We start from the raw sequence: 17,011 nt of genomic DNA on the forward strand, positions 1-17,011 counted from the left end.
TGCCTGACGGTGAGGTGAATAATCAGGTGTTTATTCCCCTTCACACACTTGCACTGACCTGCAGGGAGGAGATGAGCAGGGGCACAAACACTAGTAACGTTCAGGCCGAGTTCAGATTGGCTGATCAGACGTCTCCTGACTTAAATATTAAAGCCACCAACTGATTTGACCGAGCTCAGGACATCTCGTCTTGTCGCAGTAAAGACCACTGTGTAGGTGAAACAGGGGAATCCAGTTCAGTGTATGTAGCCAGACTGAGGGACACTGTGGTGTTTTCTTATTTTAAAACTTAATTTTTTTTTTAGATTCTGTTCAGAGCAGTGTGATGTCGGAGCAGAAAATGGAAAAAAAGACGAGCTGTAGTATTTTTTAATTTATGTTTTCGCAAATGTCTTAATAAGCAATATACTGCACAAAGTAGAGTGTGTTTTTCAGCCGGACGAGCTTTCAGTCTCTCTATGGAGGGGGTAAAGCGAAAGCAGAGAACCGAGAGTGAGGGGGAAATGGGGGAGGAGGAGGGAGGGAGGGATGGGGGGGGTATTTAATGGGGGAGAGAAAAAAAATGTATATTTAAAAGAATAAACTCTGCGACTGGCGAGTCGTCTTTGTTGTTTCTGACAAATGCATCAAATTTTTTCATTAACTTAATTGGAGTAAATTCATTAACAGTAGTTAGTGCTGATTGGCACACCTTCAGGTGAGTGGCTGGCTTTGTCTTGTCACATGGTTCTCTTATCAGGATTACAACATATAATCTCAACTGCCGATTTATGCAGTAGGATTGTCTCACAACTCGCTCTGCCCCCTGGTGGCAGGTTTGGGTGTTACAGCTCAGCATCCAAACCCACGAGACCCAATAAGTCTATATCACGTCGACCAAGGTCTGGGCAGCACCATCGATGGACTGGGTCAGGACCGACAGCTGATAGTGGACCCTCTCCCAGTCTCTGGACTGACCCGATGACTCGGCCTGGGCATAGGCATCGGCGAGACCCGGGAAGGTCGGCTGGCCGGCGCTGCTGGAGGCCCAGATGACGTGTCTACAGGAAACAGAGGCGTGATGCACAAATGAGTCACAACGACGCAGATTACTTTACTTTCACCAGTCCAGAGTGTGAAACAGGAGTGAGTCGATGTCAGTATGTGTCTCGTTACAGCTCAGAGTGCTTTCTCACCTGTATGCGTATTTTTCTGGGAAGGCCAGTGGGTTCAAGAAGGCTCGGTCCAGTAGCATGAGCTGGTCATTGATTCTTCTGACCTTCAGAGGTCTGTGAAGAGAGGGTGAGAGTTATAACAGACAGCTGTGTGTGTGTGTGTGTGTGTGTGTGTGTGTGTGTGTGTGTGTGTGTGTGTGTGCGCGCGCGCGCGTGTGCGCATGCGCGTGTGTGCGTGCGAGACCATACGTGCTGCGCTCACGTTTCATTTTTCAGGTCTGAAGCACCGATAACTCGATCCAAATGAGACGCTGCACTCCGGAAGTTGGCCACTGCCCGTTTGAGTGGTTCTGAAACGATGCAGTCAGACTGTCAGCTGTTGATGTCGGTTCCGTGTCATCGTGTCCGCGTGGCCTCTTCTCACCCATGGGTATTTTCTGAGCACTCAGTTGCTCCTGATACAGAGACTCCGCTGTTGTGAGGTATTGCTCCAGGGTCTCTGCGTAGTCGCTGCAGTTGAGCGGCAGCAGCAGGCTGTCGGCCACGCGGATCAGGACGTTCCCTGCCGTTCGGGCCACCGCCTGGTGGCTCAAGAACCCTGAGGGAACACGGGTGGAGCGGTGACGTGGGCACTCACGTAGCAGCACATGCGTTCTCACCTGGGTCGATGAACCTGGAGGCGTAGTCGAAGGTGTCGTATGCGGTGTGGTAGGCGGGGTAGGTCCGAGCGCTGCTTTTAGTCTGGAGGAGTCACAGTCAGAGGCGCGTTCACGGTCACACACACGGTACATGAAGTGAATGAGTCCTACCCTGTCGTATGCGTGTGAGAAGTCCATGGCAGTGATTCCCAGGTAGTGCACGAAGGCCGCGTAGTCGCTCCCTGCTCCCGTGATGTGGCCCAGTCTGTGAAGGGAAACGGAGCTGGTCCAGTGAGCGGTCCCTGGACCTGGATCTGACGGACCGAGCTGCAGCTCGTCACCTGGGGATGAGTCCCAGAGCCGGGCTGGTTCTGTTGGAGAACCGCAGCCAGTTCTCATACACGGAGGTGGACACTCGTCCGGGAGCGGCGACCTGCGGAGCGAAGAGACCGAACGTGAGCGGTTCCGCTGCAGCGGCGTGCGGCGCTTTGTGACGGTTCACCTGTTTGGCAGCTGTGAAGATGACGTTCTGCACCGACGGCATCCCGGCCGCGCTGAGCGTGGCGCCGCCTGGGGAGCAGGGGAGGAGAGCGTGTGTGTGTGTGCGTGTGTGTGCGTGTGTGCGCGTGTGCGTGTGTGTGTGTGCGTGTGTGCGCGTGTGTGTGTGTGCGTGTGTGTGCGTGTGTGCGCGTGTGTGTGCGTGCGTGTGTGCGTGCGTGTGCGCGTGTGTGTGTGCGTGCGTGCGTGCGTGTGTGTGTGTGGGGGGGGTTCTCACCAAACACAGCGATGTCCACGTTGATGTAGGCGACGGTGCGTTCGCTGAGCTTGGTGAAGTATTGCTGCAGAACAGAGGAGACGGCTCAGCGGAGGATTAACAGACCCGGATCCTGGAGAATGACCGAACAGCAACTGAACAGAACCTCTGTGTATTCTGCAGATCCGATGAGTCCGAACTCCTCTGCTCCCCAGCTGCTGAAGATGATGGACCTGCGCGGCCTCCATTTGCCTGACGCAGAGAGGAACAGATCAGCTTCTCCCCCGGCACCAGCGCCGCCCACCAAGACTCACCCTGCTTCACCAACCGGACCAGCGCCGCCCACCAAGACTCACCCTGCTTCACCAACCGGACCGGCGCCGCCCACCAAGACTCACCCTGCTTCACCAACCGGCCCAGAACGCGGCTCAGCTCCAGCATGACCGAGGTCCCGCTGCTCGGGTCGATGGCGCCGTGCACCCAGCTGTCCCTGTGGTTCCCATAGATCACGTACCTGTCTGTGGACGCGGACGCACTCAGAACACAAACCCAAACGGATCCTGGCTGTTTGTTTGGGTCCAGCCTCACCCGGCTCCACGCTCCCTCTGATCACGCCCATCACGTTGGAGGAGTTCCGCTTCTCTTCATAGTTGAAAATGTCCATTTGCACGTCACTGGAACCGACATTTAATTCAAGGAGGAGACACGTGGAGGCCGTCGTTTTGACCCGCGGCTCTTTACCTGGCGCTGAAAGCGGACGTGGGTTTGAACCCGGGGCCAAGGTTGTAGGTGCAGTTGAATCCTCCCTGCCAGTTCTGCGGAGCGGCGTCTCCATCCAGCGCACTGATGGACCCAGAGAGGAGAAAGGAGCCGTGAGTGGACCCGCTGGGCCGAGTCGGCTCCACGGGGACGCGCGCCCACCACACACCAGATGAGCACGTAGGCGTCCTCATATCCGATGGGCTGAATGGGAATGGGAGGAATCCCTGTGACGTTCTCTGCTGGGATCCGGTAGGTGTCCTCTGCAAGCGGAAGCACAGCATTCACAGGTGCAAATAGGAGCCTGTTTCCATGGTCACGTGTGTGTGGCCGCCTGCTCCGGGCAGTGAACGCACCTTTGGCAGCCAGGTACGGCGTGAGCAGGTCTCCAAACTGGCCGTTGAAGGAGCCTCTCTCCACCCCGGAGGGCGGCAGGTACCAGGAGTGCGGGTACGTCTCGCCGGCGTCCGACGTGACGCCGTCGTTGATGTCCCGCGGGTCGGTGTAGACCAGCACGCCGGCGACGCCGTACGGCGCCGCGTTGACGGCCTGCGGGCGCGAAGCACCCGCTCAGCGCGGCTCCGGCGGACGCGCTGAGCGGTGCGTGGCGTCTGGACCCACCTTGGCTCCTCGTCCCGCTCCGCCGTATCTGGTGATGGCGATGGTTCCGGCCAGGTCCACCGTCTGGTTCAGGCGCTCGTAGTCGCTGGGAGTCCCCTGGTTGGCGTAAACCAGCTTCCCCTGAAAGCACAGAATGCCAGCGAGAGTTCAGTTGGTAGGAATTAAAGGCTGAAAACATCTAAACTGGACCGTTAGGAAGTGGAATTCCTCACGAGAGAAATCTCCATAAGAATCTTTTCCATTTGTCTTTTGTCTAATCAAAATCTAATCAAAGCCTCCTCGTCTTTGAAATTGATGTTTATGTGGAAGGCTGTGAGTCTTTTAGTGGTCTAACTGTGTCCACATAACTTGAAGATAAGCTCAACGACACCTGATAAGAGAAACGGGTCAGCGCATTTTATTACCTGTAAAAACCATCAGTGCGATCATTTTCCACTTAAACTTTAGATTTACACAGGACCCAGCGAGTCCAACAGGTTTACAACAGAAAACAGGCGAAACATGAATGAATGAATGCATTAATGAGTGACACATGTATTTCTCCTGTCTGTCCCCTCAGACGTTAGTAAAGGTTACCACAGGAAAGCATGAGGTGTGAGTCATTCATCAATAATGTAAGTATCTTCGCCTTCATGCAGTCACCGCGTGTGGAGTCCTGCAGAGTTGGACACAGACGGAGCTTCGTACCTTGGCGTGTCCGGCGGGGGAGTAGGCGGCGTACGGCTGAACCACCTCCGGATCCTCCTGCTCCGCTGTGTACGGCTTCTCCTTCTCCCTGATGGCGTGCAGCACATCGCCGGACGGACCCACTGAAACGAGCATGGTCACAGAGCTAAACGGGCTGAGTCCAGGTGCTGCGATCCCCGTCGCAGGTGGACTCACCCACTGTGACCTTGTTGGGCTTCTTGGGGTCAGGGAAGGACAGGTAGACCAGGTACTCCTCTCTCCAGGCCCGGTCCAGACCCGTTTCAGGGTCCTGCCACCTCTTCAGCATGAGCTGCACTGTCCGCTCATCTCCAGCTGTGGTGGCCATGTGGGGCACCCGGGTCAACTCCCTGAACACAGGAAATGCTTGGGTCAAGTCAGTGGAGCGACTACGAGCATTTAGAAGCAACCTTTAAATGCCAGATACAAAAGGATGACGAAATACAGGTGGATCATTTATGAGCTCACCTCAGGTTTTCCTCGATGCGGAGAGTGTTCACCTCAGACAGGAACGTCTCAATCAGGCTTTCGTCCACGTCTTTCGCCACATCCTGGAGCCAGGGTGGTGCCGAGCTGCCGCTCTTGGTGATGCCGAAGTGGCCGATGAGGATGCCGATGGTCAGCGCGGCTGCGCCACATAAAATGCCAATTAGCAGCGTTTTGATCATTCTCTGTCCTGGGACGAGATCCTCTGTCACCGAGCTGGGCTGCCGTCGATGCAATCGCTGCAACTCCAGCACATCTGCTGAAGCGGCCTCCAATAAGCAGGTGAGCTCATTGTAAAGGTTACTCATTAATGTTTGCAGATGAGCTGGACTTTAACCCTGTTTGTGGAACAGGCTCGAAAAACTATGTAATTACATGTCAGGAGATACTCAGGGCCACCTTGTTTATTTAATCTGAAACCTTTAATTTGCAGCAATTTCTACAGATTGTGATTTGGAAGTGCTCCAAGGCTGTTCAGCATGTAAAAGTGCCTCTAAGTGCAGGATGAGAAAGAAAATCAGCAAAAGAGAAGTGAATTGGATTTAGAGAAGTCTTTAGAAATGCATGTTCTCTTTCTCTGTTTATACACAATCTGCTTAATGACGGACCTGCAAAACTGAAAAATGAGGAGACATTTCAGGTGAGACCTTGGTCCACGGAGCCCAATTAACCTTCAGTGACACAGTTTGATTTAGTGAGTTGTACAAACCCAGTACTTTGTTTTAGCAGATTTATAAGTTTCACACCAATTGGACCACAAAATGGTCACAGATCAGTATTTATGTGCGTCATGTCTTTGCTTGCAACACATATAATAGGTGTAAAATGCTTGTTTTCTCTGAATGAAGAGAGGGTGAACTTTTTACAACACTTTTAGGCTGTTTTTCCTCGTAGTCTTTGTATAATTTAAGTTAAGTACAGTTTTCAGAGCAACAGCGACCCCCAGTGGTTAAAAACGTCCCCGCAGCTCAGAACACGGAACTTCCTGTCCACAGTGGGTCTCTGTTTCTGTCTCGCTCCTTCTGCTCCTGACGTTCACGGCGCAGCGGTTCGTGCGTCACCGCCACAGCAGCAGCTGACCCAGACCCGGTGCCGGTGCCGGTGCCACAGACCCGGACGGGCCCGCGGCTCCACGGTTCCGTCAGGCTCCCGTCACGCAGCAGCTCCTCCTGCTCCTCTTTCACTTTCACTCTTGAGTCGTTTGCGCCGTTTTCACGCGTAAGAGACGACGCGGTGAGTGGAAATATTCTATGATAACATGCGTAATTAAAAAAAGAAAAAAAAATGTAGATATCAATGTTTAAAACATCACTCAGCGGGTCCGTTTTATAAAATGGCGTCTTTTTCTCACGACTGTATGGAAATAACTGAAATCGAAAGCTTCGCTTTGTCAGATCACCTGTTGTCATGCGTTTATCGTCTTCCTTCCTGGGTTTGACGTTAGTTCATTTAACCATTCAGCCTCAGACCAATGTCTTAGAGTTTTACAATAAGAATGTAACATGATCCATTGAGAATGCGTCCACTACAACCAGGACCAGCTCCATGAAGCTCTACCGTCTCCTAATACTGGTGTTTGCTTTGCTCCCAGTTTGGGAGGATTTTCCGCTTCCAGTCACCATGTTCCCACCTCCTGTCCTCCTGCTGCTGCTGCTGAGTGCCGCCGCTCCTCTCACATCTGGAGCACAGCTGCCGGACCGGGCGGGAGCCCGAGACGCCCCCGTGGCCACCAACGGGCAGCCCTTCCCCTGGGACCGCATGCGGCTGCCCCGCACCGTCTCCCCGCTCCATTACGACCTCAGCCTCCACCCCAACCTCACCTCCCTGGACTTCAGCGGCGTGGTCCGCATCCAGCTGGAGGTGCTGGAGGACACCAGCGCCGTGGTGCTGCACAGCAAGCGGCTGCACATCTCCAGCGCGCTGCTGCTGGCGCCCGAGGGCGCCCGGCCCCTGCGCGTGCTGGAGCATCCCCGCTTCCACCTGCTCGGCCTCCTGTCGGACTCGGCGCTGACCAGAGGCCGCAGGTACGAAGTCCAGCTGGAGTTCGCCGCCAACCTGTCCGACAGCTTCCACGGCTTCTACAAGAGCAGCTACCGCACCAGCAGCGGGGAAGTGCGGTGAGGCCTGCGCTCGACCGCACGCGGCCGCGTTCGTCGCGCGCCCCCTCTTGCGTTGAATCGAACCCTCTCTGCTTCATCCTCAGAGTCCTCGCCTCCACGCAGTTCGAAGCCACCTTTGCTCGAGGAGCCTTCCCCTGTTTCGATGAGCCCGCTTTCAAGGCCAACTTCACCATAAGGATCATCCGCGAGCCGCGCCACATCGCCGTCTCCAACATGCCCAAGGTGCCCGAGCGTCCGTAGACCCCACGCACGGCTGTGCAGCAGTGTGACCTGTGCCTGTGTTCCCAGGTGAAAACGGTGGCGCTGCCCGGCGGCCTGCTGGAGGACCACTTTGACACCACTGTGAAGATGAGCACCTACCTGGTGGCTTACATCGTGTCCGACTTCCTGTCTGTGAGCAGGGTCACCCAGCACGGGGTCCAGGTGGGGCCGCTCTCCCGTTGGTGCCGGGTCACCAGCTGCCGCGTCGCCGTGTTACCGCCTCTGTTTCCCCTCAGATCACGGTCTACGCCGTCGCAGAGAAGATCGACCAGACGGCCTTCGCGCTGGATGCTGCTGTGAAGCTGCTGGACTTCTACGATGACTACTTTGACATTCCTTACCCGCTTCCCAAACAGGGTCAGTGAAAACACACCTTCATATGTTACTGGAGCTAAATGTTAGTGGATCACTAGCAGGTGACTCAGAGGATGTTGCGCGCTCCCGACCCGGTTCTGCAGATCTGGCTGCCATCCCTGACTTCCAGTCGGGGGCGATGGAGAACTGGGGACTGACCACTTACAGAGAGACCGGCCTCCTCTTTGACCCGGACAAGTCCTCGGCTTCAGACAAGCTGGCCATCACCAAGGTTATCGCCCATGAGCTCGCCCATCAGGTAGGAGGCCTGCGGCGCCGGCCGCCGGGTCCACGGCGACGCTCAGCGGCTGCGTTCCGCCCGGAGACGCGTGCTCACCGGTTCTCATGCGTGTGCAGTGGTTTGGGAACCTGGTGACGATGGAGTGGTGGAACGACCTGTGGCTCAACGAGGGTTTCGCCAAGTTCATGGAGTTCATTTCTCTGGACATCACCTACCCAGAGCTGCACGTGGTGAGAGTGGATCAGAGAATACGTCCGGCAGATGCTGTTATTTGTATTCCTTTTTCAAGCCTCACACGTTCCTTTTCTTTTCCTCAGGACGACTTCTTCTTGGGGAAGTGCTTTGAGGCCATGGAGGTGGACTCGCTGAGCTCCTCCCACCCCGTTTCTACTCCAGTGGAAAACCCCACCCAGATCCAGGAGATGTTTGATGATGTGTCCTATGACAAGGTTGGTTCAAGGAAAATCAACAGGAAATCAGAAAGTATTAGATTTATTAATATTCATATAAGTGTGTGTTTGTCAGGGAGCCTGTATCCTCAACATGCTGCGCGACTTCCTGACTCCCACAGCCTTTGAAATTGGCATCATCCGATACCTGAAGCGCTACAGTTACCAAAACACAGTGAACAGCCACCTGTGGGAGAGCCTGACTAATGTGAGTTCAACAGCCAGTGCTTTTAGCTGGAGCACTGATGCATGATGGGTAATGACTGGTCCCAATGTGCCTGTGCCTGTCTTAAATGTGTGCCTGCTTGATTTGTGCCTCAAATCCAGATCTGCCGTTCTGATGATCTGGACGGAGCTCGACTGGAGCACAAGGAGTTCTGCTCCAAGCGCGGCCTCTCCTCCGAAGCCTCGGTGGGTTCTCAATCCTGTCCTGTGCACATTTCTTTAGACCTCATTCTAATTTTCACTCGTGTGCACACAGAAATGGTACTCGGGCGACGAGCTGGACGTCAAGGCGATCATGGACACCTGGACTCTGCAGGAGGGTTTCCCGCTGCTCACTGTGGAGGTCAAAGGTCGGGAGGTCAGACTGAGTCAGGAGCGTTACCTGAAGACAGACGACCCCTCCCTCACTGAAGGGTAAACATCAGTCACCAGTCACTGCTCATACGACGGAAGAGGCTGAAATAATATCACAGCAATAATAGAATTTAAGGCTTCATTCTTATTTTCAGTCGTTGAATTGAATCATTTTTTAATAACTCGTGTGTGAATAGTTTTCTGTGGCAGATCCCACTCACCTACGTGACCAGCGAGTCCAACACCGTCCACCGCTTCCTGCTCAAGACCAAACACGGTGGGCGTGTCATCCAGCGTGATGAACCCCGTTCTTCCCAATAACCCTCATTCACATCCCCTCATTTCCTCCAGATGTCCTGCACCTGCCCAGCGAGGTGGACTGGGTGAAGTTCAACGTGAACATGAGCGGCTACTACATGGTGCACTACGCCGGCGACGGCTGGAGCCCCATCATCAAGCTGCTGCAGCACAACCACACGGCGCTGAGCGGCAACGACAGGGCGAGCCTCATCCACAACGTCTTCCAGCTGGTCAGGTGGGTGCTGCCGGCGGTGCTTTGTCCCGCAGCCCACCCCACCGTACCACAGCAGGTTTGCTTTGCTGCCTCGCAGTGTAGGGAAGGTGAGACTGGACACGGCCCTGGAGCTGTCTCTGTACCTGTCCAGAGAGACCGAGATCATGGCTGTGACCCAGGGCTTCGGGGAGCTCGTACCTCTGTACAAGCTGATGGAGAAGAGGGACATGGCTGCTCTGGAGAACCAGATGAAGGTTAGAGACGCATCAACCCTCATCACTTGTGGAATGTTTGTGTAAAATGTCTAAACTGGCCACGTTGTCTCTCAGGGTTACATCGTGAACCTGTTCCGGGGGCTGATTGATCGTCAGGAGTGGACTGACTCAGGATCAGTGTCTGAGCGTATGCTGAGGAGTTACCTGCTGCTGTTTGCCTGCGTCAGGAACTATGCTCCGTGTCTGAACAAGGCCACGCAGGTGTTTAAGGAGTGGAAGGACTCCGATGGCAGCATGAGGTCAGCAGACGACGGTCTTTTAATAAAGAACCGCTTCATTAATGGCTCCTACAGTGAAGTCTTCTGCCTTTTAGCCTCCCCGTCGACGTCTCGATGGCTGTGTTCATGATTGGCGCTCGAACGCCAGAGGGGTGGGACTTCCTGTTCGAGATGTACCGCAGTTCGCTGCAAATGTCGGTGAAGAGCCGCTACAAGAGCGCCATGTCCTTCAGCCCGCTGCAGGACAAGCTCAAGTGGTGTGTGCTCGGTGGGAGTGGGACGCATCAGTCAAGCCTTGTTACCGTGGACGGACTGGTCATTTCTCTATCTGTTCCTGTGTTTCTCCACAGGATGATGGAGCAGAGCCTGCATGGTGAGGTGATGAAGACCCAGGACCTCCCAGACGTGATAGTGGGGGTCAGCAGGAACCCCCACGGCTACAAACTGGCCTGGGACTTCCTCCGAGCCCACTGGAACACTCTGATCAAGAAGTCAGTCATTTTTACTTTTAACCAGACATATGAGCTTTGAGCTTTAACACCGAACCAAAAGAGCCCTTTCATGTCTGCAAGCTCAGTGTCTGTCCTTCCAAACGGCAGGTTTGACCTGGGCTCTAACACCGTATCTTACATGGTGAACGGAGTGACCAACCAGTATTCCACCAGAGAGATGCTGGATGAGGTAAACACGGCCACGTCAGCCAGCATCCAGCCCGAGAGTTGTTGTTACTTGGACGTCAAACATATGTTGCACACAGCGTTTTGATGTGTGTGTGCTCAGGTACGAAGCTTCTTCGGCTCCCTGAGTGAGGAGACGGGCTCCGAGATGAGGTGCATCCAGCAAGCCTACGAGAGCATTGAGGAAAACATCCGCTGGATGGACACCAACCTGCCTCTGCTGCAGGCCTGGCTGGACAAACACAGCCGCAGAGTGGTCCATGAAGACTTGTAGCCCCAGGACACACGCAGTCTGGCAGAAACAAACCCCTGCAGGTGAGGTGGCAGCCGCCACCAGCACCAGCGGCTCAGGAGATCCCAGACCACAGGAAGTGTCTCTGAGCCTCCGAGTGTATTTTATTTACTGACTGCTCTCTGCAGCAGCGGTGGAACCTGAACACTCGTCTGTAATGTTTAATGTGTGTGTGCATCTTAAGGGTGATGCTGTTCTGTAACCGCAGACGCTGATGAAATGAATGTTGGACAGTGGTGGGAGACCTAGTGACCTTAGTGCCGAACACTGCAGATTCATGGCTTTTTTCACAATCAATCCAATCAATAAGTAAAAATACATAATAATGGATTTGTAACGCACTTTTGATTCATTGAATCTCAAAGTGCTAACAATAAAAAATAAAGACATAGTATGAAACAATTAAAACACATCAACAATTATAATTGAAAAAAGAGGTCTTCATCTTCATGTTGACTATACTGTACCAGGCACTTCCTCTAAGAACGAATTAAAGCTAGTCCATAATTCTTACCCAAAAGCTGCTGAATTATAGTGGACAGTAAAAGGAATTGGTTACAATGCTATATTTGTGTCTGATATTGTGAACATAGACACAGTATGAACCCTAACATCCACTCATTCTGTCTGGTTTGATGCTAAACAAATGCTCTTAAGGAAATTTAATGTTTTTACTATAGAAATTGTTTGTTGTTTTCAGTGTTTGTTTGCTGGTTTAAATATTGAGCAATAAAATTAATTTGGACTCCATTTGTGTTTATATTTGTTTTTGCAGTGTTGCACTTTGTGAGTTACCTGTGCATTTGGTTGCCGTTGTGTGATTCTAGTGTTTCATTTCCAGTTTTGTGAGTTGGTTAACTCGCACCTGCTCTGAACCGTAGGGTCACAGCAGGTCACTGGGGGTTCGCAAGCGTTGAGCAGACGTATGTTTGGCCTTAGGGGCATGTTGCATTATGGGTAATGTAGGTTTTAGTGTTTCTGGTGCTTGACCTGTGCTACAGACTAAAGTCCAGCGTGTGTCAGGCTTTGCTTTAGCACATGGTGAGTTCACATGTCCCCAGGCCTCCAGCAGATACAGGATGAAAGAATGGCGTCATTACCCTCAAAGAACCAAGAGTGACTCCGTTCTCAAGAGAACTCAGAGGAACCTCAGGATTTTATTACTTATTACAGGAAGCGTCCTGGCGCTGCCATCATCCTTGTAAAAACCTCGAGTGCTGCCATAAAATCTTCTGTTGGACCTTAAGCCCGAACTAATAAAGCTCACTGACCTGAGTGATGTAACACACACACAGTCACATGTGGGAGTATATAATCATACAAAATAATGCCAATCAGAACCACAAGCAAACTAACAACAAAGGGAGAAGACCTCCACTCCTGATTGTGCTTCTGTGGATCATATCCAGTATAAGTCATTCCTGGTCTTTGCACGTTGTCCAGTGCATGTACACGCTGGGACTCACCACCGCCCTCTCATCAGCTCAGCCACAAGACCAAGTGCACTCTGATCCAGTGAGGTCGCCCTCGCCGTCGTAGAGCACATCAGCGGTCTCTGAGCCCAGGTAAGTGCCTGAGTGTTCTACTAGGTACATTACAGGAGTATTACAATGGGTCTTATTATAGGCAGTTCTGCTCTCTGTTGAAGTGACCGTTACCAGAAACGGATCAAAGTCTCATCATAGAGTAAACGGGACAAATTGGGTTCTGTTTATTTGTTTAGGCAGTACTTCCACTTCTTTGTACTTTAGCTGCTGACTGTGTTTGTCCTCAGTTAGACCTCTAGTCTTGTGAGTTTAATTTTAATAATTCTTTCAACATCTAAAAAGTGAAGAGGAGAAGGAGCCCGTTCACTCCTTGTTAAGGTCTGCTCTTAGAGTCAAGGTGGCAGATGGTAAAACGCATTCATATCAATGGCACCCAAGCCTGTGATGAACCCGATCATGGTTCTTGTTGTGAGGAGCGGCTTCTCTGGCGCTGTTCTGACCCGTTGACTGATCCAGACTCACTTAGAGGAACTGAAATCCATTTTAAAGTTTCAGATCACACTGGCAGGAATTTACTCACGATTCAAGCTTGTTGTTCATTGTGCCATAATGAAGGTATTAATTTTTAACTTTTTTTATAATCCAGTTAAGTTTATAATGACTTGTGTGTGACAACGGTGAATTATAAACTCTCACGCACAAAATAATGCCTGTGACTTACTGAACAACACTGTTGTCTTCGGATGTTGCCTTGTTGGTCCTTGAAGACCTGGAGAGTAGTTTAGTCCAAATGTAATTGGGCCCACGCGCTTGGCTGTGGCTCTGACCTCCTCATACACGGGCTCCCTTCCTGTTTATTACCTGGCCGGTTCGGAGGGAACAAGTGTGATCATGTTTGTATAGCAACACCAGCCAGTGCAGGTGGACGGACTGACTGTAAACCATACTGCAGCTCAGGAGATGGTGGTTTATACCTATATTATGGTCGCAGCAGCGAGTCCAGGTAAGCAATAAAATCAAAAACACACATTTATGGTGAGGTTCAAAGTCTGTGTTCGTGTTGAACCAGAAAGAGAAAAAAAAGTGGAATCTGCTTTTAGCGTGAATGTGATCCTTGAACAGCAACAGAGGATAAGATGTTGTGGTAATAAGACATAGACTTCATCGTAAAGCCCAGTGTTGTGTTCTTTCTCCTCCAGGTGTGATTCGTTTTCCATTCCAGTCCACTGATAGTTTGTCCACATGACTTTCATGATGGGTACTCTTCCTATTCTAGAGTAAGAAACTGTTCACTTGGTTCATAAACGTCTTCATTTCAAAGTTACTACTGTTCCAGTTCTTTTTCCCATAAAAACCCAACAGCTCTACTGTCACTTTATTATTCTAATGTGTTTATTACTGATCTGAGTGGACGCCATGAGGTGATTGTAATGTTTCAACCATTCAGCTAAACGTTCTAATCACTGTCTCTGTTGCATCGGTCCCTCATCGTCAAACAACAAACAAACATCTCTCCATTCTTCTCACGCTTTCACCCAAGGATCTTTCTGGGCGTGATGGGCTTCGGTTTCACCATCCTGTTCTGCACCACCTTCTGCAAGGCCTGCAGTCGCATACGGGAGCAGGAGAGGCAGAGGGAGCGTGAGCGGGAGAACTGGCGCAGCGGCGAGCAGGACGGCCGGCCACCCTCCATATACTTCATCCCCTACTCTAGCAACACGTCACAGCAGGAAGGGGAGGACCACTTCAGGCCGTCTGAGTACAGACAGGAGCCCTCAGCGCCTCCACGATACAGCAACACGGTCTACTTCGAGCCCCCGCCCGCTTATAACGAGGTGACTCTGATAAAGATACAGCTATGCCAGACTGCAGCTTAGTGTGTGTGTTCTCACCTTTGGATGTGTGTGCGTTTCAGCTGGCGTGTAAACCCGATGACCTGCCCCCTCCGTACACACGCTACAACATCCCTGTGTATCCAGTGTCACCCCCTCCCCACAGAGACTTGGTCCAATCACAAACGGAGCCATAGGCTCGGGGGCGTGGCACTGCGTCTCAGCAGGGGGCGATGGACAGGCTGATTATTGCACTGCCTCATGGCTGTGAGCGAACTGAGCAACGGAGCAGAAGATGCTGCTTCTCTTCTTCTGTGGTAATAATGCGGTAACGGCACCAATAGGATGAAAGCTGCTAGGATTCCATCAGATGAAACACTGAGCACATTCTCCAGGACAGTTAACTAAATTGATTAGTGTTGTTTTATCCAACAAAGGTACAACTTCTGTTTCTGGGTCGCACTACTTTCCTAATTTGCCAAAGTTTTGACCAAACCTTGGGCAAAATGATGTAAATTAAACTAGATTAGTGGGTGTAAACCATGACCAAGCATTAACGAGTCAGAGATATTTGCCTAAATCAAAGCCACCGCCATCTATTAGCATCACCATCCGCAGTCAATTCCAACAAGCTGACTGACGATATTGTCCTGGAACTTTGTTCTTTCTGACGACTTTGGACCAACTCACTGCTCAATGAGAAGCATTCAAATTTACTGTAAGTGGACAAATTATATCAAAGAATAACCTCAGGATGTGATGTGAATGATAAATTGCACAAAGTAGCTGGTCTACGAAGGTGACTCTAAATACTGAAATAATATGTTATTGTCTCACTCCAACAATATGCACAGTTTATATATGAGTGAAAATTGTGACAGTAAATTTACAAATAAAATTAGAAATATAGAATAAATACACAGTCTTTGTGTCTACATTATGCATTTGTTTTTATATCATGTAGATATAAATGATGATATATTTTAGAAGCAGGTTGTAAATGAGTCTCTGGTTTGTACATTCAGACATGAGACCAGTGAAAAACAGTTATTTATCATTCAAAATGAGCTTTCCACCAGTAGAAAAGTTGTGTTTTGCAAACAGTGTTGTTTTGAGTCCTACATGCTTGAATTATTGTCTGACTGGGCTGTTCATATTGTAAGTGTGATAGACCGGACTCACTTAATGTGCCTTTAAGTTGCAGGACGATGGAGTCGTGTGGTTGACGTGTGATTTTAACTCATTTGATCTCTCGTCCTCGAGCCGCCAGAGTCCACTGTTGCACCAGAAATGCGATTTCTTGCCTGAGTAAAGGATCAAATCTAAGCTGAAGCTGGGTTTCTGCAGTTTTTCATCCTTAACATAATATTGCTGCAGCTGCAGATATTCTAACATGGCATTTTACGTCATATTGCAGCGTTTTGCGTTGAGCTGCGTGTTTTATTGCAGCTGTTAGTCATTTATCACTTCGGTTAGTCCAGTAACACTGATTATGTTAACAGGTTGGAGGTTATCAATAGAAATATAGGATTCATAGAGGTTCAAGGTTCCCGTGAATTAGCAAACTGAACTCTCCCCTTATTGTGAAACATGGTTGTAAAAGTTGCTTAATCACCGCCGCGCCAAATGAACGACAATTAGACGTCTGTCTGATGGAGATACCTTATGTCATAGTCCAGTCATGGTTTTCTGACCTGTTAACCAGCTGCAACAGGCCAGAGATGTATTGTACTGTACTGTATTTGTACTGTATTTAAAACAACTGATTCTCACTCTGTGTGTGTGTGTGTGTGTGTGTGTGTGTGTGTGTGTGTGTGTGTGTGTGTGTGTGTGAAGATAAACCTTTATCCCCCCCCCCGTGAAAAAAACGCACTGAAATGACTGATCTGTCAGATTAAATACATGCGCACAATCACCATAGGGTTACAGGGCTACAGACGCTCTACAGTAATTACTACCATGCTTGAAACGACACGATGACGTCAAACTACCTCGTGCGCTCGTAAAACTAGCTTGTGGGCGAGCTTTCCTGTGCCAGCTGCGTCACGGGCAACGTTGTAGGCCACAGACTTAGTTCATGTCCATGTTCTCCTGAGAGTAGCTTTAATGTCACTGGGTCCAACAGCTCCTCGGTACTTGCGTCACCGGTACCGTAAACATCAGTGCAGGCTGATGAGCGGACCAACTGCTGTGGCTAACTGCTGAATCCCGAACGGACAAAGCATACCGTACCGTAAATGTAGTAATAAAGGGGCGGTAGGCTCGGCCGCGTCCCCTGAAGTGAAGGCTCACCTGACCGCAGTACTTCTCGTAAGGTGTCTCGGCTGCTGGAGCCTGTCTCGGCTGCTGGAGCCTGTCCCGGCTGCTGGAGCCTGTCCCGGCTGCTGGAGCCTGTCCCGGCTGCTGGAGCCTGTCCCGGCTGCTGGCTCGGTCGCCGTCGCCAGCCCATAACAGTCAGAAACCGCTCACATTGGCATCTGCAGGCATTTTACTATGTCCAGTCATGTTCCTGGTGACGGGACAGCAGCGGTCACTTACTGTGGTCGCTTTTGATGGTTGGGGTTAATTTATTTCAATTGCATGTATGAAAGCATT

General features: G+C 51.1%; 2 protein-coding genes across 6 annotated transcripts; one reads left to right on the forward strand and one right to left on the reverse strand.

The window, feature by feature from the left end:
- Positions 1-20: 20 nt before the first annotated feature.
- naaladl1 (N-acetylated alpha-linked acidic dipeptidase like 1) lies at positions 21-16,986 on the reverse strand. Of its 5 annotated transcripts, none has more exons than XM_055512012.1 (19): positions 16,709-16,986; positions 5,100-5,259; positions 4,809-4,981; positions 4,614-4,735; positions 3,927-4,046; positions 3,662-3,854; positions 3,475-3,568; positions 3,288-3,389; positions 3,135-3,220; positions 2,945-3,064; positions 2,713-2,798; positions 2,568-2,631; positions 2,134-2,362; positions 1,964-2,057; positions 1,814-1,895; positions 1,579-1,752; positions 1,417-1,504; positions 1,176-1,268; positions 21-1,040 (listed from the first exon to the last, which is right to left on the reverse strand). In XM_055512012.1, exons 1-19 carry the CDS (start codon positions 16,863-16,865, stop codon positions 863-865), a joined length of 2,415 nt encoding a protein of 804 aa, XP_055367987.1. In that variant the 5' UTR covers positions 16,866-16,986; the 3' UTR covers positions 21-862. The 5 variants fall into 5 exon arrangements, with proteins under 5 accessions (XP_055367987.1, XP_055367988.1, XP_029020026.1 ...); XM_055512013.1 differs by lacking the exon at positions 16,709-16,986 and adding an exon at positions 13,306-13,797; XM_029164193.3 differs by lacking the exon at positions 16,709-16,986 and having other exon boundaries at positions 2,134-2,225; positions 2,295-2,362; positions 5,100-5,992.
- On the forward strand, positions 6,131-11,847 carry erap1b (endoplasmic reticulum aminopeptidase 1b). The gene is made up of 19 exons (XM_029164188.3): positions 6,131-6,350; positions 6,709-7,234; positions 7,321-7,459; positions 7,526-7,660; positions 7,735-7,855; positions 7,957-8,111; positions 8,210-8,323; positions 8,411-8,542; positions 8,619-8,750; positions 8,870-8,953; positions 9,024-9,181; positions 9,319-9,398; positions 9,473-9,656; positions 9,733-9,889; positions 9,965-10,149; positions 10,224-10,385; positions 10,479-10,619; positions 10,728-10,809; positions 10,909-11,847. The coding sequence occupies exons 2-19, from the start codon at positions 6,738-6,740 to the stop codon at positions 11,077-11,079; spliced, it is 2,829 nt and encodes a 942-aa protein (XP_029020021.1). The 5' UTR covers positions 6,131-6,350; positions 6,709-6,737; the 3' UTR covers positions 11,080-11,847.
- Positions 16,987-17,011: the final 25 nt, after the last annotated feature.

The sequence above is a fragment of the Betta splendens genome, chromosome 9, assembly GCF_900634795.4.
Source record: "Betta splendens chromosome 9, fBetSpl5.4, whole genome shotgun sequence".
Taxonomy (NCBI): domain Eukaryota; kingdom Metazoa; phylum Chordata; class Actinopteri; order Anabantiformes; family Osphronemidae; genus Betta; species Betta splendens.